General features: G+C 38.1%; 1 protein-coding gene across 3 annotated transcripts in view; it reads right to left on the bottom strand.

Moving 5' to 3' along the window:
• Window positions 1–766: 766 nt before the first annotated feature.
• Window positions 767–17,989, bottom strand: part of lin7a (lin-7 homolog A (C. elegans)) — a 75,035-nt gene continuing 57,812 nt past the window's right edge. For all 3 annotated transcript variants that reach the window (XM_087997155.1, XM_043709671.2, XM_043709672.2), the window contains 3 exons: window positions 16,033–16,242; window positions 14,511–14,717; window positions 767–10,271 (listed from right to left, as the gene is read on the bottom strand). In XM_087997155.1, coding sequence (XP_087853281.1) covers window positions 14,511–14,717; window positions 16,033–16,242 — 417 coding nt within the window. In that variant the 3' untranslated portion in view covers window positions 767–10,271. The remainder of the gene's footprint in view (window positions 10,272–14,510; window positions 14,718–16,032; window positions 16,243–17,989) is intronic.

Raw genomic sequence — 17,989 nt, 5'->3', positions numbered from 1 at the left:
AAAAATTAATTTCCTGATCTAATCACTGGGACAGTTGTTGAGACCAGACAAATAGATTGTTATTCGGATATGTATATAATTTGATATTGTCAGACAGTACCAATCCCTAGTCACAATCAATTGAGTTGCAGCTCAGGGCCAAGCAAGTGGGAAAGGATAATTTTCCATTAATGCAATGGTCTTATTTCAGTTGTAAGTTCCAGGAGTAGTAAATGTTACATATTTTTAATCAACCTGTTCAAGTATGTCATGACACACCTTCAAAAGAAGGGAGACTTGAACTCAGACTTTCTAGGTTAGAGGCAGAGATAGTATGCCACAAGTAATAAGCAGTATTAGATCACATGCAGTAACCAACAAGATACCTGTGTCAATAATTTTAGTCACCACAACCGCATTAAATTGAAATATAGTCTCAGAATAAGATGTTGAAATATATCATACAGTGGAAGTGGCTAGTTTAAAAATCTTCATTACATTCTAGTTTTGATCATTTGGATAAACAAATTTAATCAAAACAGTGCTGAAATCTAGCAAAAACAAGAGAACTGCAATCTTGAGATCTTAGAAGGTTCACTGGACCCGAAATATTAATTCTACTTTCTCTCCACAAATGCTGTCAGATTTGCTGTGTTTTTCCAGCAATGAGCTTGACGATTCATAATTAATTGTAAAACCTATGTATTTTGTACTCCACTTTGCAAATAAATTATCTGGGTTGAAATCTGAACCTTGACAGAAATCTGCAACACAAGAGACACAGGAGGACATTTTGAAATGATATTTATTCATGAGATAAATATAGTTATGTCACAAAAGCAGCAAGGCTGGTCCTCAGTAATTTATATTGGAAGAACCTGTGCATTACCCAACAGCTCAACAGATGTCCTTCTTCGATCATACAGAGACAAATGTAATAGTTATTAATTCAAATGTCAGAAAACAAGGAAAACTAAAATAGCACGTGCTGGCATCATGGAAGGTTAAAAAGAATGGTTCAGTCATGATCATACTTGCAATTCCACGGAATGTCTTATTTGGTCAGGTTAACTTTTCAGCCCCCAAAAAAGTATACTTGCCAGTCAAACAATGGCTAATGTTGCTTAAAGCGATATTTCCTTCAGCATGTGGATGGAAAAACTGACTACTATATACAATGTCCAAATTAGAATGAAAAATAATTTAATGAAAATTGCACCTTGTGAATGGGGGAAGGAAAGAGTAACAATCTTTAATGAGAATAGCACATATTGATATTGTGTACCTGTTGAACAAATGCAAAACAGGCTGTCACACAAATTCAGGAATATAGCACTTAAAAATTTGTACCAGATTCACATTTTAATAGCTATTTTACTTATAGTGAACCATGCATTTTTAACAAGTGAGGATAACGGAAATGTCAACTCTGAACATTACTTCATATCAACAAAACTAGCACATTTGGTTATATATTGCCAAGTGCATTGTGAGCAGAAACTTCATACCGTAATGTCCAAGTTTTGGAAATAGTGAATAGGAATGTTGCATAAACTGAATACATTACTCCCTCTTTAAAAAAAAACTCCTATGACATTTTCTAATAACTGCTCTGCTTTCAATGTAGATTGAAACAACCAGCAGCTCTTGTCCCTGAACCAGAAAGCTGTGGGGTTTAAACTCCATTGTACGATTCAAATAAATAATTGAATCAGACAAATCAGTCACTAATAGACATGCAGATTTTCAAATGTTTGACCAATTCATCTGATCATTTAACTATTCTGGGTATCGTTTGCAAAGTGGCATTATCTTTGACAAATATTCCTTCTTTAGCCAATATCAACAATGGAGTAACTAGTTAGATATTTACTTAGCTGTGGCATATTGCTCAATGCAAGTTTACTATCTCATTTATCAAAATCACAAAAATAATTGGGGTTAAAGTGATTCATTAGCTGCTAATTATTTTGTGACAAATTGATACTCTGAAACATTTCTCTGTAAATGCAAGTCCTTGAGTTAAGATTTGAGTTAGTATACAGTATTTGAAGCGATGCAACACTAAAAACTGCTAGCACAATCTCTAAAACAAGAACTCCAGAAAACATCTTAATGCAAAGATTAGCAGAAATGTTATAGGTAGAGTAACAGAGTGGCTACTTTACTGCAATGAGTTGAATTATACAAGGTGCTAGATTCCCAACTACCAATCTCTCTCAGCTAAAGAGTTGATGACAGTGTGCAAAAAGGCCAGCCACAGGGACCACTGGTTATAATGCAGCCATTTAATGCCCATTTGACTTAATTGTCAGGAGGTGAGACTTTTGTTCCTCAGCCAAAGTCCAGTAGTTACAACAAAAACAGAAACTGGAGAAACTCAAAAGGTTTGACAACACCTGTGCAGTTTCTCTCTACAAATGTTGCCAGAGCTGTTGAGACTCCAGCTGTTTCTGTTTTCCAGCATCCACACAAAATAAAACAGTTCTTCGTTTTGCTTTAAAGTCAAACAGCTCTTCAGCACTTTGGAACAGTGGTGTGTGGTATTGGATCTGAATTTGAATAAATGTTGAAAACGTTGCTTTTATGAAGATGGCTGGAGAGGTTCTATCATGGGAAGGTGGTGAAGGGACTAACCATGTGGGGAAAGAGATCTGGGCATTACGGAGGGAGTCTCCTGTTACTACCAACCTGCACAATGAAATCTGCCAGGCTGTATACATTACATAAATATCTTCTTCCACTAGTTAAGTCCTGGTGATGAAACTTTTAAATGGAACTATTACTCAATTTAAACATCTCAACAGGCTGGCCATGCTTTCTAATTTCTTGACCCTGTAATTTGAGAATTTGAATTCATTTCCAACATATCTATTATCAGTGGAAATGACCATAAAGCTGCTTAACTGCTAGCAAAACCTCAACATGCTCACCACAGTATTCTAAAGAAGGAAGTCTATGATTATTATGTGACTCTAGTATTACAAGAGTGAATTATTCTTAACTGCTTACTCAAGTAATGTTGCAAACAATTCAGGTGCGATCAAATTCTCAGACCAAAGAGGGACAGGCAGTAAATGCTGATAATGAACAAGAACACTTTTTCTCCCACAAGTTATGAATTAATCTTATTCACAAAATTGCCTCGTTAAGGGAGTTGAGGAATTGCAAGATGATTCGATGGGATAAGCAAGGCTGATTTTATATGATTAAAAACAGAAAAAGCTGGTTGTGCGCACATGTTTCCAATTTGTATGATATTATTCCAATGCCAACATCATCTTGAAACACAAGTCAGTTTATATTCACTTTGAAATAATTCAGCTAAGATTCAAATAAGTATAGCATTTATACATTCTCCTCAGCAAGACATTGCCATGGACCTATTATTTCATACAATCTGAAACATTAATGTAATGCCAAAATTTTACAGTTTACATATTTATGGACGGTTCCCTTAGCTACCAATATGAAGAATATAACATGCTGCCACAGTTATGTTGAATCTATTGAGGCTGTAATTAATATCAAAACTGTTGAGCCGATTTAGAGGAAGCAATACCAAAGAATCTGAACATTTCCACAATAGAATCAATTACTCTTCATAAGTGTTGGTTTGTAGCTCAAGATACATCAGTATGTACTGCTGAATAGAAATTCCTAATTTATTGATCTGGTATCACCATTGAGCCACCACCAGATGTAAAATCCCTCTATGCCTCAATCCATCACACCAATATGAATATTTCATTTCTCTGTATCCACCAGCATACAGGCCTTTCTGTGAAATTGTCTTTTGACATTTATTTATTGATTTGCACTGTAGGGTCCATCATTAGTAATTTGAACTTATGTTGGCCGAACAAGTTTGGCAGCAATTTACTTTCAGTCATATGACTGTCAGTGTGAATTGACATGGACAGTTAATCCCATGAATGCAAAGTTTGCAACTTATAAACATGTTATGTTATTTTGAATTGTTTTCATTTATGATCACTAAGACATAAATGTTACCTCTGCCAGATCGGCAAAGCTACAATAATTCTTTCATAAACTGAATAGATATTATAGCAGTCCTAAGTGGCTTATTCCCATCAACAAAATTATACCTGAAATCTATCACACTTATAACATCTTATTTATTTATGGCCTATCATGTCTTTTCTTAGACTTTCAATGGGAGAACATATTAGAGGCTGACAGAATTTCAATGAATGTCATTATCCTGCTGTTGATTAGAAAGTGAACCTGATTGAATTAGCATGGCCAATTCCCCAACCTGCACACCTTTGGACTGTGAGAGGAGAACTGAGCACCTGGCAGAAACTCAAGCAGACACGGAGAATGTGCAAACTCCAACAGGTAGTCTCCCAAGGCTAGAATCAAACCCAGGGTCTTGGCACAGTGCTAACATTCCAGAAATCTTCTTCTCTCATTTAGTGGGTAAGTGTACAATTATTTTAGTGATTTATATTAGTTCATATCCAAATTTACAATTTGGTATATACTAATATTGAAAGGAAATGGGGGTGTAATTAGACATTGATAAAAAGGGCAGACAACTGAGCATCATTTTGATTGCAATTTCTTGATTTAAAAATTACAACTGTGACCAGGTTTCAAAAAATATTTAATTTGTTGTAAATGTTTTTAGGTCGGTCTGAGGTTTGGAAGGTAACGGCACGGTGGCTCAGTGGTTAGCACTGCTGCCTCAAAGCATCATGGTCCCAGGCTCGATTCCAGCCTCGGGCAACTGTCTGTGTGGAGTTTGCACATTCTCCCCGTGTCTGCATGGGTTTCCTCCGGGTGCTCTGGTTTCCTCCCACAGTCCAAAGATGTGCAGGTTAGGTGAGTTGGCAATGCTAAATTGCCCATAGTGCTAGGTGCATTAGTCAGAGGGATTTGGGTCTGGGTGGGTTACTCTTCAGAGGCTCGGTGTGGACTGGTTGGGCCGAAGGGCCTGTTTCCGCACTGTAGGGAATCTAATAAATGCCCCTCTCTTGCTTTAATCCATCATATGGAATCGCATGCCTGCAGTGGCAGGGCACCAAAAAGTGTGTTGCTGAATGTTTTAATGTGTCCTGACCGCACTCAATGAAGTAAAGTTGGGTGACATGGTGGCTCAGTGGTTAGCACTGCTGCCACACTGCGCCAGGGACCTGGGTTTGTTGATGTTTGCACATTCTTTGTGTTTGCGTGGGTTTCTGCCAGGTGCTCCCTTCTCCTCCCACAGTCAAAAGATGTGCAGTGAGGTGGATTGGCCTTGCTAAGTTACCTGTAGCATTTATAAGTGTGCAGGCTAGATGGTCAGCTGTGCTAAATACAGAATTACAGGGATAGTGCAGGGGTAACTTGCTCTTCAGAGAGTCAGTGCAGATTCTATGGGCCGAATGGCCTCTTTCTACACTTAGAGATTCTGAGAGTTCCAGTCAGTTTTGTACCATGGCTGTCTTTTCAAATCCAATGGCTGGAGCTCACTCAGCCTGAACATGAGCAGGACCATAATGTAGATCCCAACCTGCTTCCAAGAGGCAATGCATAACATCTTCTACTGCCACCAACAAAAGTACAATCTTACATCTCCAAAGCTACTGAGGTCGGAAATGTTTTCACAAAGTCAACTATTTCCCATTCTGAGGCAATCGAGAGAAAGCGAGGTCACAGTTTTAGGTGAAAGGGCAAAAGTTGTAAAACAGAAATGAGGAGGAATTAATTCTCTCAAATTTTCATTAAAATTCATTACCACAGATGGGGTGGACACTGGGAGACTGAATATATTTAGGATGGAGATAGACAGACATATTTTTAATTTGTAATGGGTTAAAAGGTAATGGGGAGCAGGCAAAAAATTGGAGTTGAGGCCAAGATGAGATCAGCCAGTATGGTATTAAAGGGTGGTGAATGCTGAAGGGCCAAAATTGCCTGCTCCTGTTCCTAGCTCTTATGTTCTACCAAATAAATTCACAAAAAATCCCAAAAGTAACAAAGAGTCAAATATTTGATAATCCAAGTATTTAAATTAGCATAAGAACTATGGCAGAAGAATCACTGAACACAAAAACAAATTAAAAAATAATTCTGTCTTTGGACAGGCAGTACTTATCAGCAATCCACAAATTCTGCTTGAAGGTGTCACAAACAGTTTCAAATTAAGGTAGCTACGTGACTCTGGTCATATCCTCAAGATTTGAAGCCTCGATTTTGTGTATTTATTTTTCCTTTTTTTTATCCCTGCTTGACAACTTAACTCTTATTGAGTTACACTCTATGGAAAGGCGCTCAAATACAGGGGACAACACTTTAAAGTGTGAAATAATTGTAAACTGTAGGTAATGGCACACAATCAAACTGCATTTGAACAGGAGCAGGAATTGGCAACCCTATCACGCAGCTACATTAGAATTTCTCCATTAACAGCTTTTAAAAAAATCCATATTTTCCTTCCCATAACCATTTTCTCCATTGTAATTGTTCAAATCTAAACAGAGTCCTATTCTGAAAGGTGTCGGGTAACCTCAGATTTCTAATTCTCTATTCACATGTAGTTTTAATTACTCCATATTTCAAACACTACAATTTACCTGCCGGTAAATTATTCATGGCACGATATGCATGGGGATTAATGCATGCAACACCACTGGCAACAGGTCGTGCAATCAATTGGATAGAAATTCAAAGACCGGTTGAACAGGTATGCATCCAAATGTAAAATATATGGGAATAAATTGGTGTCAATGCATTCATGTATCATTACGAACAGCAGCTTGTTAATGGTTACCTTTGGTTTGAAAGTTAATACCTTATTCTCAGCTGAATGGGATTATTGGAAGTATATATTAAGGGCAGTTAAAAAAATTGCAGTCCATTTTCTATCATCACCAATCACCTAAACCCCCATCTACCTGTCCGATTCTTCAGCAAATTTACCTCTGCGTCTCTGAGTAATTGGTTTCATCCTTTCACCAAGCACCATAGAAAGTAGTCAAATTCGATTTCCTAGGACACTTTCGTTCCTCTAAGCTTGAGCCCATGACCCTAAGCTCCTGAATGCGTGGTAATCATGGTTGTATCATGAATCAGTTATTGTTTATTTAAGACATGTGAATAATTAAATAGCTCCAATGAGCTTTTCCTTCTCCAGCATAAACAATCCTGGAATTTTGAGAATCTCATTCAAAGGTCGTGCACTAGCCGTGAGACAGATATTAAGTGGCAGTTCTCAGAATTAAGATGCTGAGCACAGTGGGCTATTTTTGCTCATTTTATAGGTGCACAATTTTGTCAATACAATATTACTGGTTTATCACTGCTTCATACAATATGAATGCAGCAGAGTTTCATAAAATTTTTAAAATGAGATCCCTGAACACTGGAGAGACACGTCTCATTCACATGCTGCAGATTTTGGTGGAAATCTGCTTCAGAAATTGGTCTGAAGGTGTTGCACAATTCTACACTATTTAAACCTAGCTCTGGCAACTCAGCAGGGCATTCAGCTGTTCCATTAGCTTTGACGATTTGATGACTCAGCATTACTCATGGAACTTTAAGCCGAATAAAAAATTAAATCCATTGCTATTTATGTATTATTGGCATGTATATGAAATACAATAGTATTTAGTGCAATGAAATTCCTGACTCAAAGGTTAAGTAAAGAGGTAGGAAGCTTGCCCTAATAGAAATGCAGGGAAACAGATGTGAGTACACAAGCAGGGCTACAAGACAGTCTAACAGTTTTCAGAAAATAAAAACATTATTTGTGATAACAGTCCAAAGTTTTATCATAACCTGAAATCAACATACTAAAAACACTATAAAATTTAACCTCAAATTGAGATATTTAAGAGTAAGTTTGCATTAAACCATTTCACAAATCACATGCAACCATAGTAAGACAATAACCTTTTCCACAAACAATGAAAGACTGGTTATTCCTTCAAGCCAAATATATGAATTTCCAATTAAGCATGCTTTAGTAAAGGAAAAGCCAATCAAAATGATTGGGACAAAAACCTTTTTATAACATCAAACAGAACAATTTCTATTTATAGTTGCATTCAAAATAATATATAAAATCACAAAATAAAAGAGCAAAGTAGATAGCTGATGCAGGTACATTTTTCTAGTCTCTGCAAAACCATATTTTTAAAAGCATTTGCAAAGTCCATGTTTGCTGACACCTTGACACATGTCCATTATCCTTCTCTTCCCAACCTGTGCATGCGCTTTTAGTCAAAAGCCCTTACAGTAGAAGGAATAATATGCTAACGTAATACGCATGAAAGCAGTGATCACAGAAACTCGTTTGTGTTGGTAGCGGATTGAAGCAGAGAGGCCATGAGGGAGGAAGGGAGGTGAGTTGAAGGTTTGGGAGGGGGGGGGGGTGAAACATGGGCATGGCAAGTGAAAGGGCGCTGGGAATGGGTATATGGAGATAGAGGAGAGGGCAGGAGAAGGGAGAAGATCTTGAGGAAGACTGTTGAGGTCAGTCTAACTCCTGACCCCATCTCCTCACCATCTCATTCCCACGTAACACTCTTGCTCTGAACTCTCACCAACCTGCCTTCTTTCTCCCTTGTCTCTTCACCCCGAGTCTCCTCGCCTTTTCTATCTGTCTCCTCCCAACACCCCCTCCCTCTCTCCCCCTCCTCTTGTCCTCTCTCTGGTACCTAGCCTTCACTCTCTTGTTCCTTGCCCCTGATCACAGCTTTCGTCACTCTGTTTCTCCTCACCTGATTGCCCCCACCCTCCCCGCCTTCTCACCTCTACCTCCTGGCCCACTCTCTTCTCGTCTGCCTCTCCCTCTCTTCCCTTGAATCTCTACCACTTCTCACCCTCTCTCATCTTCCTCCTCACCCTTGCCATCCCTTTGTCTGTCTCTCTCCCCTTCTATCTCTCCTCTCCCTCCCCCTCTATCTCCTCTCCCTCCCTTCTCACCCATTCTCTCTCAATTTAAAAGTAGCTATGGAATTATCAAATAAAATGGTGTCATAAAAAAACAGCAGTGCAGCTGTCAGGTGCACATTACTGTGAAGCATTCATTGATGTCAAGTTGAACAGAAATATAATTTCTTGACATGACTATCTAGTTAGTTCTCAATTAGTAACTCACAAGTAGAAAAATGAAAATAAAACAATGAAGTGGAGGAATGCAAGATCAGCTAAAATCTTCAGCTGTCATTTTATGGAAGACAGCAAATGGATTAGTACATTTCTTCATCACTACTTCTAAGTATTCAGTGCGAACACATTTGTCTTACTTTAAGAACCACTGATAGATACTTCTGAGCATATGGATGATATTTTTATCAGCGTCTCCACTATAACCAAGTACATAATACTGGTCTATCAATGATGAAAGGTTTCACCAGTGGTGATGTCCCTATCTGATAGACCTTTTTGCTGCAATTCAGCCTTCACAACACATATCACTGGCAGCCCTGCACTTCAGCCGAAGTGAGACGAGCTAGAAGGAAATAAGGTAAGGATTCAAATGAAATTGGATACAGTGATATAAATGACAAGTGCAAGGAACCTTCTTGATGAGCTGTCTATCATTTGCACTCCGTATCTTTCAATCAGCAGAAAGAAGGTTGGCAATATTGCAATACAGCAGACTGAGTAACCAGTCTCACTTTATCTCGTCATTCAATATGATATGCTCCTCTTGTGTCAAACAGCATTTGACTATGTATCTAAACATTTTTCACAAAGCTAACTACAACTTGGCTTTTATGATTAGGCACAAGGTTTTAATTTAAAATAAGTAATTGGAAAAATAAAATCTTATATTGTGCATTAGAAAAAGAATAACAATTTTAAAATATGATATCTTTTTAATGCTTCCTTTAGAAATACCATTTGTTTCAGGTTATTTTTATAACAATGCAATCTTCTTCTAGTTAAAAATTGCAAACTATTCTGAATGAATTGAAAATCTTGTACAGCTCTCTGTCCAAACTCTGCATATTAGGGTGCAATGAAACAGAATCATATTGAAAAAAATTGTAACACTTACTATGACTCTTAATACTTGTGTTCTATTACTTTGCAAAAAACCTTGTGCCATTTCGATCTAAGCTACAATAAGCTTAGCTAAAACTTCACAATCATTTACAACATGATGTACACATTATCTTGCATTTGATTTATCTACATTTATCGCAAATGATCTATCTGAACATTTTGCATCTCCCACAGCAATTTGTAACAGTCTTCTTAGATGGCAAATAGCCATAAGCAGACCAGGTTTCGTTCTGAACTTGGTGTCTGGAAGATTGATCTTGACAAATCTGAGAATTTAACAAAAAGGACAAAATCTGAGAGCAGCATTGTTTCTTCAAGAAAGACTTTCATTTGGTTGAATTGGTTATCAAGTTAAATATTATTTTCCAGCTTTCAACAATAATATATTGAAATAATCTACATCAGTCTAATTTGTCTCGATAGTAATCTAATAATGCTTACATTTATAACAAACTTCAAACATGCTTTATTCTCAAGGATGGTACATTGAGCAGAAATGGAAATTCTGGCTGATTTTCCATCCCTCCCATGGTGGTTAAAACCATCACAAAGCTTAAAGGAAGGGAAAAAAGGATTCATATTCATGCAGTCCTGTTCACAACCTCAGGTCACCCTAAAGCATTCCATGTTTTGTTCTGAAGTTTAATTACTTGATGTCAGATAACATTACAGCCAATTTGCATAAAAGCAAAGACATTCATGATCACAATTTGTTTTGTTAGTTGAAGGAAAAGTTTTGGCCAAGACACAGGAACTACTCTCTTTGCACTCTGCCACAAGCTCTTTTATATCCATCTGAGGGGGGAGGAGGGACCTCAGTTTAATGCCTCATTCAATAGACAGCACCTGCAACAATGCAATATTTCCTCAGCACTACACTGAAGTACCAGGTTGGAAACTATATACAAATTCCTACAATGGGGCTTGAATCCATGACAGTCTGACTTGGTTTAAGTATTACTAACGGTCAACATGACTGGTACCGCAATGTTTACATCCCCTTTATTGGTACATAACTAATTTTCTCTCTCCCCTTGCAACCCCTTTACCTTTGTTATATTTCAATCAAAATATTTTGGACTCCCTTTCTAGCTAACTCCCATTAACCTTTCAAACTTTTCGGTTCCTTTACCTGCTTTTGCATTGGCTCTCTGAATTTCCAATTTTCACTTGATCATCAGATTCTCTGATATCGAGCAGAAGCACTCTTTTATTACTTCATCTTACCCTCCAGCTTTTTTATCATTCAAAGCTCTTTTGGTTTTGCATGCCCAACCCTCTCCTTTTGAGAATGCAGCCTGACAGTGCTGGTGCAGGTTTTCCTGCCAACCTTACATTCCAATTTACACAAGTTTTTTTCAATGCACTAAAATTATCCCTCTACCAATTCAATGTTACTCCGGCTTGATCCCAAACAATTTATTAGCGTTAATTTTTTTTCTTTCCCTGCTGATGCTCACTGTCCTTAGCCCATCATATCCTCAGAACCAGATTCAACAATGTGTCTTGTCTTGAGCCTGAATGTATTAACTAAGAAGATTCTCCTGAACACATTCAAGAAGCTCTTTTCCATCTCTGGTGTCAGTAATACTATATCAGTGCTATTAGGATAACTGAACAGCTCTATTACTATGGAATTCAAGTTTTTGTATCTCTAACTTCCTTGCAAATTTGCACCTTTTTTCCTTCTCCATTAGTTGGCATCCTACAGAATATATCTAGATCTAAGCAAATTAATTTAGTCTTCGATTTCTCCTGCAGCCACCTCATCTTTGGAGAACTGTAATATTGTCATAGAAACGCTATAGTGTGGAGCAGGCCATTCAGCCCATCGAGTCCACACCAACCTTCTGACGAGCAACCCACCCAGACTTACACTCCCAATCCTATAATCCTGCATTTCCCATGGTTAATCCACCTAGCCTGGACACTACGGGCAATTTAGCATGGCCAATCCACCTAACCTGCACATCTTTGGATTGTGGGAGGAAACCAGAGCACCTGGAGGAAACTCATGCAGACACAGGGAGAATGTGCAAATTCTATACAGACAACCACCTGAGGCTGGAAGTGAACCAGAGACCATAGTGCTGTGAGGCATCAGTGCTAAGCACTGGGCCACCCTTTGTCCTTGAGCAATCCTGCCTCCTATGTTTCCTTTGATATCTTTCCTAACATGTGCATCTTTATTAGTGAAAGATGGATGCTAGATGTGAGAATATGAAACAGAACAGACCTTATTGAATATGAGAACGATGTAGGCTTGACTTTGCTTGAAATTTGTAAATAGAATATACATACATAAATTGAAAAGACAACAACCATTTTTCTCAAGTCTGCTCCATCATTCAATAAGGTCATGGCTGATTTGCGTTTCAAATTCCACGTTTCTACCTCTCCCAATTACCTTTGATTCCCTTGCTTAATAAGAATCTACTATCGACCTTCAAAATATTATATGACCTGTCTTCATTGTCTCTGAAGAGAGATTTCCAAAGTCTTACAACCCTCTAACAGAAATAAAAATTCTCATCTCTGTCCTAAAAGGGCAAGACCTAATTTTAAAATAGTGCCGTCTACTAGTTTTGGAGTAACTCATGAGAAGCAACCTTTCTACATCCATCTTGTCAAGACCATGAAAGATCATAAACTTAAATAAAGTCATCCCTCTTCTAAACTCCAGTGGAAATAAGCTCAGCCTGTTCAACTTCTCTTCATAAGACAACCTACCACATTCCAGCTATCAATCTAGTAAACTTCTGAATGCATTCCACCTTTAAGAGGACCAAAACTGCGCACACTATTCAAAATGTTGTCACACCCACACCCTGTAGAAGTGAAGCACAACAGCACAACAAGTGTTCAATTCCTCTTCTAATAACGAATAGCATGCAAGATCAAGGACTTACTGAAGGCTGGGATAATGTACATTGCGTGAATAACCAAAGAACCATATATTTCCAATCTAGAAACATACACTGTTTGTCATATAATTAGAGTCATAGAGATATACAGCAGGGAAACAGACCCTTCATTCCAACTCGTCCATGCTGAACAGTTACCCTAAATAAATCTAGTCCCATTTGCCAGCACTTGTCTCATTTCCCCCTAAACCCTTCCTATTCATATGCCTAACCAGATGCCTTTGAAATGTTGTAACTGTACCAGCCTCCACCACTTCCTTCCATACATGCACCACCCTCTGCGTGAACAACTTGCCTCATAGGTCCCTTTTAAATCTTTCCCCTCTCACCTTAACATTATGCCTCTGGTTTTGACTCCCTACTCTGTGGAAAAGACCTTGGCTATTCACCCTACCCATGCCCCTCATAATCCTCTAAAAGGTCACCCCTCAGCCTCCGATGCTCAAGGGAAAATAGCCCCAGTCGATTCAAGCCTCTCTCTTCAGCTCAAAACCTGCAACCTCATCAAGTTCCTTGTAAATCTCTTCTGAACTCTTTCAAGTTTCACACCATCCTTCCAATAGCAGGGAGACAAGAACTGCATGCAGTATTCCAAAAGTGGCCTAATCAATGTCCTGTACAGCCATAACATGACCTCCCAACTTCTATACTCAAAGCACTGACCAATAAAGACAAGCACACCAAACGCCACCTTCATTATCCTATCTATGTGTGACTCCACTTTCAAGGAACTATGAACCCAGATTCCAAGTTCTCTTTGTTCAGCAATACTCCGCGGACCTTACCATTAAGTGTATAAGTCCTGCTAAGATTTGCTTTTCCAAAATGCAGCACCTTAAATTTATCTAAATTAAACTCCATCTGCCACTTCTCAGTCCATTGGTCCATCTGATCAAGATCCATTATACTCTGAGATAACGTTCTTCACTGTCCACTAAACCTCCAATTTTGGTGTCATCTGCAAACTAACTAACTATACCTCCTATTCACATCCAAATCATTTATGTAAATGACGAAAAGCAGTGGACCCAGCACCGATCCTTGTGGCACATCACTGGTCATGGGCCTTCAGTCGGAAAAGCAACCCTCCACCACAGCACCACCCTACCCCCAACACTCCACCATCTTCTACCTTTGAGCCAGTTCTGTACCCAAATACCTAGTTGTCCCTCTATTCCATGTGATCTAATCTTGGTGTAACCAGTCTACCATGAGGAGTAACAATAACTGACCCTTTGGCCAAAACAGATATTGCAAAGCTGTCTGTCAAAATCTGTGTGTGCATTAATGCATACCTCACATTGTATGTGAGGCTATGTAAACTGACAATGCTAGATATTAATGATTGGTTTAGTTGTTTGATGTTTTTGATCAACACTGAGGACATAAAAAAGGTACAATTTTGTGTACTTCTGGTGTATTGAACTCTACGCTTTGACGAAATAAAGTTGTCTCTTGAAAGTATGTGCATGGTTATTACATCAACATAGTCAGATGCTGTGGTGAATATCACTAGGAAATTATATATGTCTAAACTCCCAAGCTGAGCACATCTCTTGAAATAAAGATGAATATTCTCACCTACGACATATGATTTTGTTGGATTTGCTGCTGTTGCTGTTGGAGCAGAAGTTGTTGTTGTTGTCTGCGCCGGGCAGTTCGCAGCTTCTCAAATCTTGCTTCCATTTCCTCCAACACCTTGGGCGTGTAACGAACTACCAGTTTAACACTGTTCTGAGCAGCCTTTAGTAATTCAACTGCCTTTTCATGGTGTTCCCCTTCAACACTCTGAAAGAACAAATACATTTTATTCCCTACACTCCAAATCAAAGTCCAGAAAACCTGCTTTGTGCCAATGAATAATATTGTAAATTCACAGCTATGATTATTTTAATCAACCTGCATGGAGAGGTTATTATATATATATCTGCCAGGGGTGGGGCTTGAACACAAATCTTTTGACCAGTGGTAAAAGAAAGTTTACAGCTGCATTGTTGGCATTCACAGTTCCACACCAAGACAACGGTGCAGAGTAAGCAGAGGAGGTAGTCGAGGCAAAAATAATTTCATTTCAGGGATGGCCTGAAGCAAACACATTTGTTCCCAATGGAAAATATATAAATTTCAAATATGTTGGCAGTCCCTTCTAAAAAAAAATACTTTTTTTTCAGTCATTTAGCACCAAATTGATGTTTAATGTGAAAACAATATAAAACTGAATAAAATTTCATTATGTCATGAAAAACAAATTCTTGACTAAATTCCTGAGCTTTGAGTATAGGAGTGCCAGCAAGTCAACTCAGTATATTATCATGAAATGCACAAAAAAGAAAAAAAACTTTTTGCTTTCACTCATTTTTGAAAACTGGTCAAAAACAAAGAAAGGTTTCAAACAAATTAGCATGACATGATACAATGCATTCAACAAGAGCTAACAGGCTAGAACAAAGTTACCATGACTAAATTCTGGACCAGATTCCTACCATTTGTCATTTTTGGAAAATTGCTCTATGGAGGATTTATTTGGTCTTGGTTCTGGTTTTGTTACACTTTGATACATTTAACATGATATGTTTGGAAAGGGATTGTGTACTCTACTTTTGGAATTTTAAAGCAAGCTATTAGCCCTTGGATTGCAGGGTGACCGATGGGGCATAATAATATTCACAACTTTTCACTTTAATATCAATATGGTCACTGACCTGTAACACTTTGTTATATGTTAAATGCCAGCTGTTATTTTTGCTCCAATTAATAATACTGAATTTCTAGTTAAATCAGCAAGTTGCTCATGATATATTCAGCCTTATGTTTGTTTTTCTTAATTTTAAATTAAATAAATGTTAAGCTTTTGCAACAAACAGTAGATAATAAAAATTCTCGTTGGAGGACTGATAAACAGAACTCCACAGATGACTATGTTCAGCCCTTCTTTCATACTACTCCAAAATGATAGATCTTTCTTGTAATGTAAAATTGGATGAATTAAATGGAATAGTGATGTAAGTAGTACAAAATAGACTGATCACATTGAAATTATTCCAAAAAACCGCATGACTCAAGTGTAAATGTCTACTTTAGCTGAACGAGGTCATTGACTTACCACTCCATTGACAGACAATAATTGATCACCACGCTTTAAGCCCCCATGTCTATCGGCAACACCTCCAGGAATAATACGAGAGATGTAGATTGGTGAATTTTGTTCCTTTCCACCCATTACATTAAAACCAAGACCTTCTTCAGTTTTTGGCAATTCCACAACCCGGGGGTGAGAATGACCTTCACTTGCAGCAAAAGCAGCAACAGTGGCCTGAAAGAAATTCTGAAACTCAGTTCCATAGAAACAAAATCAAATATTGACTTTTCCTATAACACACAACCTACGTCTATATTTTCACCTCTGTACATTGTTTCAAAAATGTTAACTGATAGCAATGGTCAATACTTCTAAAATCAGCCTGTGATAAGTTCAACATTTTTGTCTTGAAATGACAATAAAATATTTGTCTTTTCTTTACTAGAAAGTTCTGAAACAATAGAAGTCAAAACATGTGTCAACTTTCATAGGCTGTAAAACTGACTTGAGACCTCACCTCAGTTATCTGAGACTCTGGCTTTTCACTCATCTAACTTCCATGTTGCAAATGCATAAAGTTACAGAGTGAGGAAACTTGGTTTTGGGACAGTGGGTAGATATTTACCAATCGGACTGTTTAGAGATGTTATGGCACACATCTGGAGCAAGTGAGGCTTGAACCCAAGCCTACGCATTGCAGACACAGGGACAGTACCACTACACTTCAATAGCCCTTTGAATAATATTGATTCTAGCTGCTGCTCAATCAAAAAATGTGCTTTCAGTTGCTGGTAAATGTGTAAGCTGACAAATAAATTAATTATGCCTTAAACGACTGAGCGAGAAAGGCCTTTGTTATAGAGTCATAACCCATAGAAACAGACCCTTTGGTCCAACCAGTCCATGCTGACCATAATCGCAAATTAAATTAGTCTCATCTGTCTGCACTTGGCCCATATCCCTCTAAACATTTCTTATTCATGAATTATCTATATATCTTTTAAACATTGTAACTGTACCTGCATCCATCACTACCTCTGGAAGTTCATTTCACACAATTTCTCACATTTCACTCTTAAAAAAAATTGCTCCCATTGTCTTTTTTATATCTTTCTGCTCTCATCTTAAAACTATTCCTGATAGTCTTGAAATCTAAGAGAAAATCTAAGTTCTAAGTGAACTTCAGTATCGACATATTTGCAAGAGCTAAACATGATACAATTTCAAAGGCCAGGAGGTGTCATTAGCATGGGCCCAGTCTTTACATGAGATAATGCTCACAATTTCAGAATTGAGCCATAATTTTCACTTCCCCACTTTGCACTGATTTCACCATGTCACATGGCTAAATGAAAAGCAATGTCTTGTGATAACTGACATTGGCATCAATAGGGAACAGTGGGGAGATCATCTTTCAGGTTAATTAGATCTAGTACAGAGACATGTCTCAGTACAGAAGTGAGAATGACAGACCTTGACTGCAAGGCAGTAGTTGACTGAATGTGGCATCAAGGAACCTCGCAAAACTGGAATCAATGGGAATTGAGGGCACACTCTCCACTGGTTGGAGTCATAACTGGCACACAAAGATGATTGTGCCTGTTGGACGTTAGTCATCTCAGCGCCAAGGCACACTGCAGGAGTTCCTCAGGATAGTGTCTTAGGTCGAGCCATCTTCAACTGCTTCATTATTGACCTTCCCTCAACCAGAAGACAAGAAGAAATAGGAACAAGAGTGAGCTGTTGTGCCCCTCAAGCCTGTTCCACCATTCAATTAAGGGGCAGGTGATGGCCTAGTGATATTATTGTTAGACTATTAATCTGGAGATACAGGTAATGTTCTAGGGATTTGGGTTCAAATCACACCACAGCAGATAGCAAAGTTTGAAATTAATTAAAATCTGGAATTAAGAGTCTAATGAAACCATTGTTGATTGTCAGAAAAACCAATCTGGTTCACTAATGTCCTTCTGGGAAGAAA

This window comes from Chiloscyllium plagiosum, unplaced genomic scaffold (assembly GCF_037043375.1).
Source record: "Chiloscyllium plagiosum isolate Xiang-an unplaced genomic scaffold, Cpla_swu_hap1 HiC_scaffold_19, whole genome shotgun sequence".
Classification (NCBI taxonomy): Eukaryota; Metazoa; Chordata; class Chondrichthyes; order Orectolobiformes; family Hemiscylliidae; genus Chiloscyllium; species Chiloscyllium plagiosum.
The sequence above is the reverse complement of the archived record's forward strand: the minus strand, read 5'-3'. Positions and strand labels throughout refer to the sequence as shown.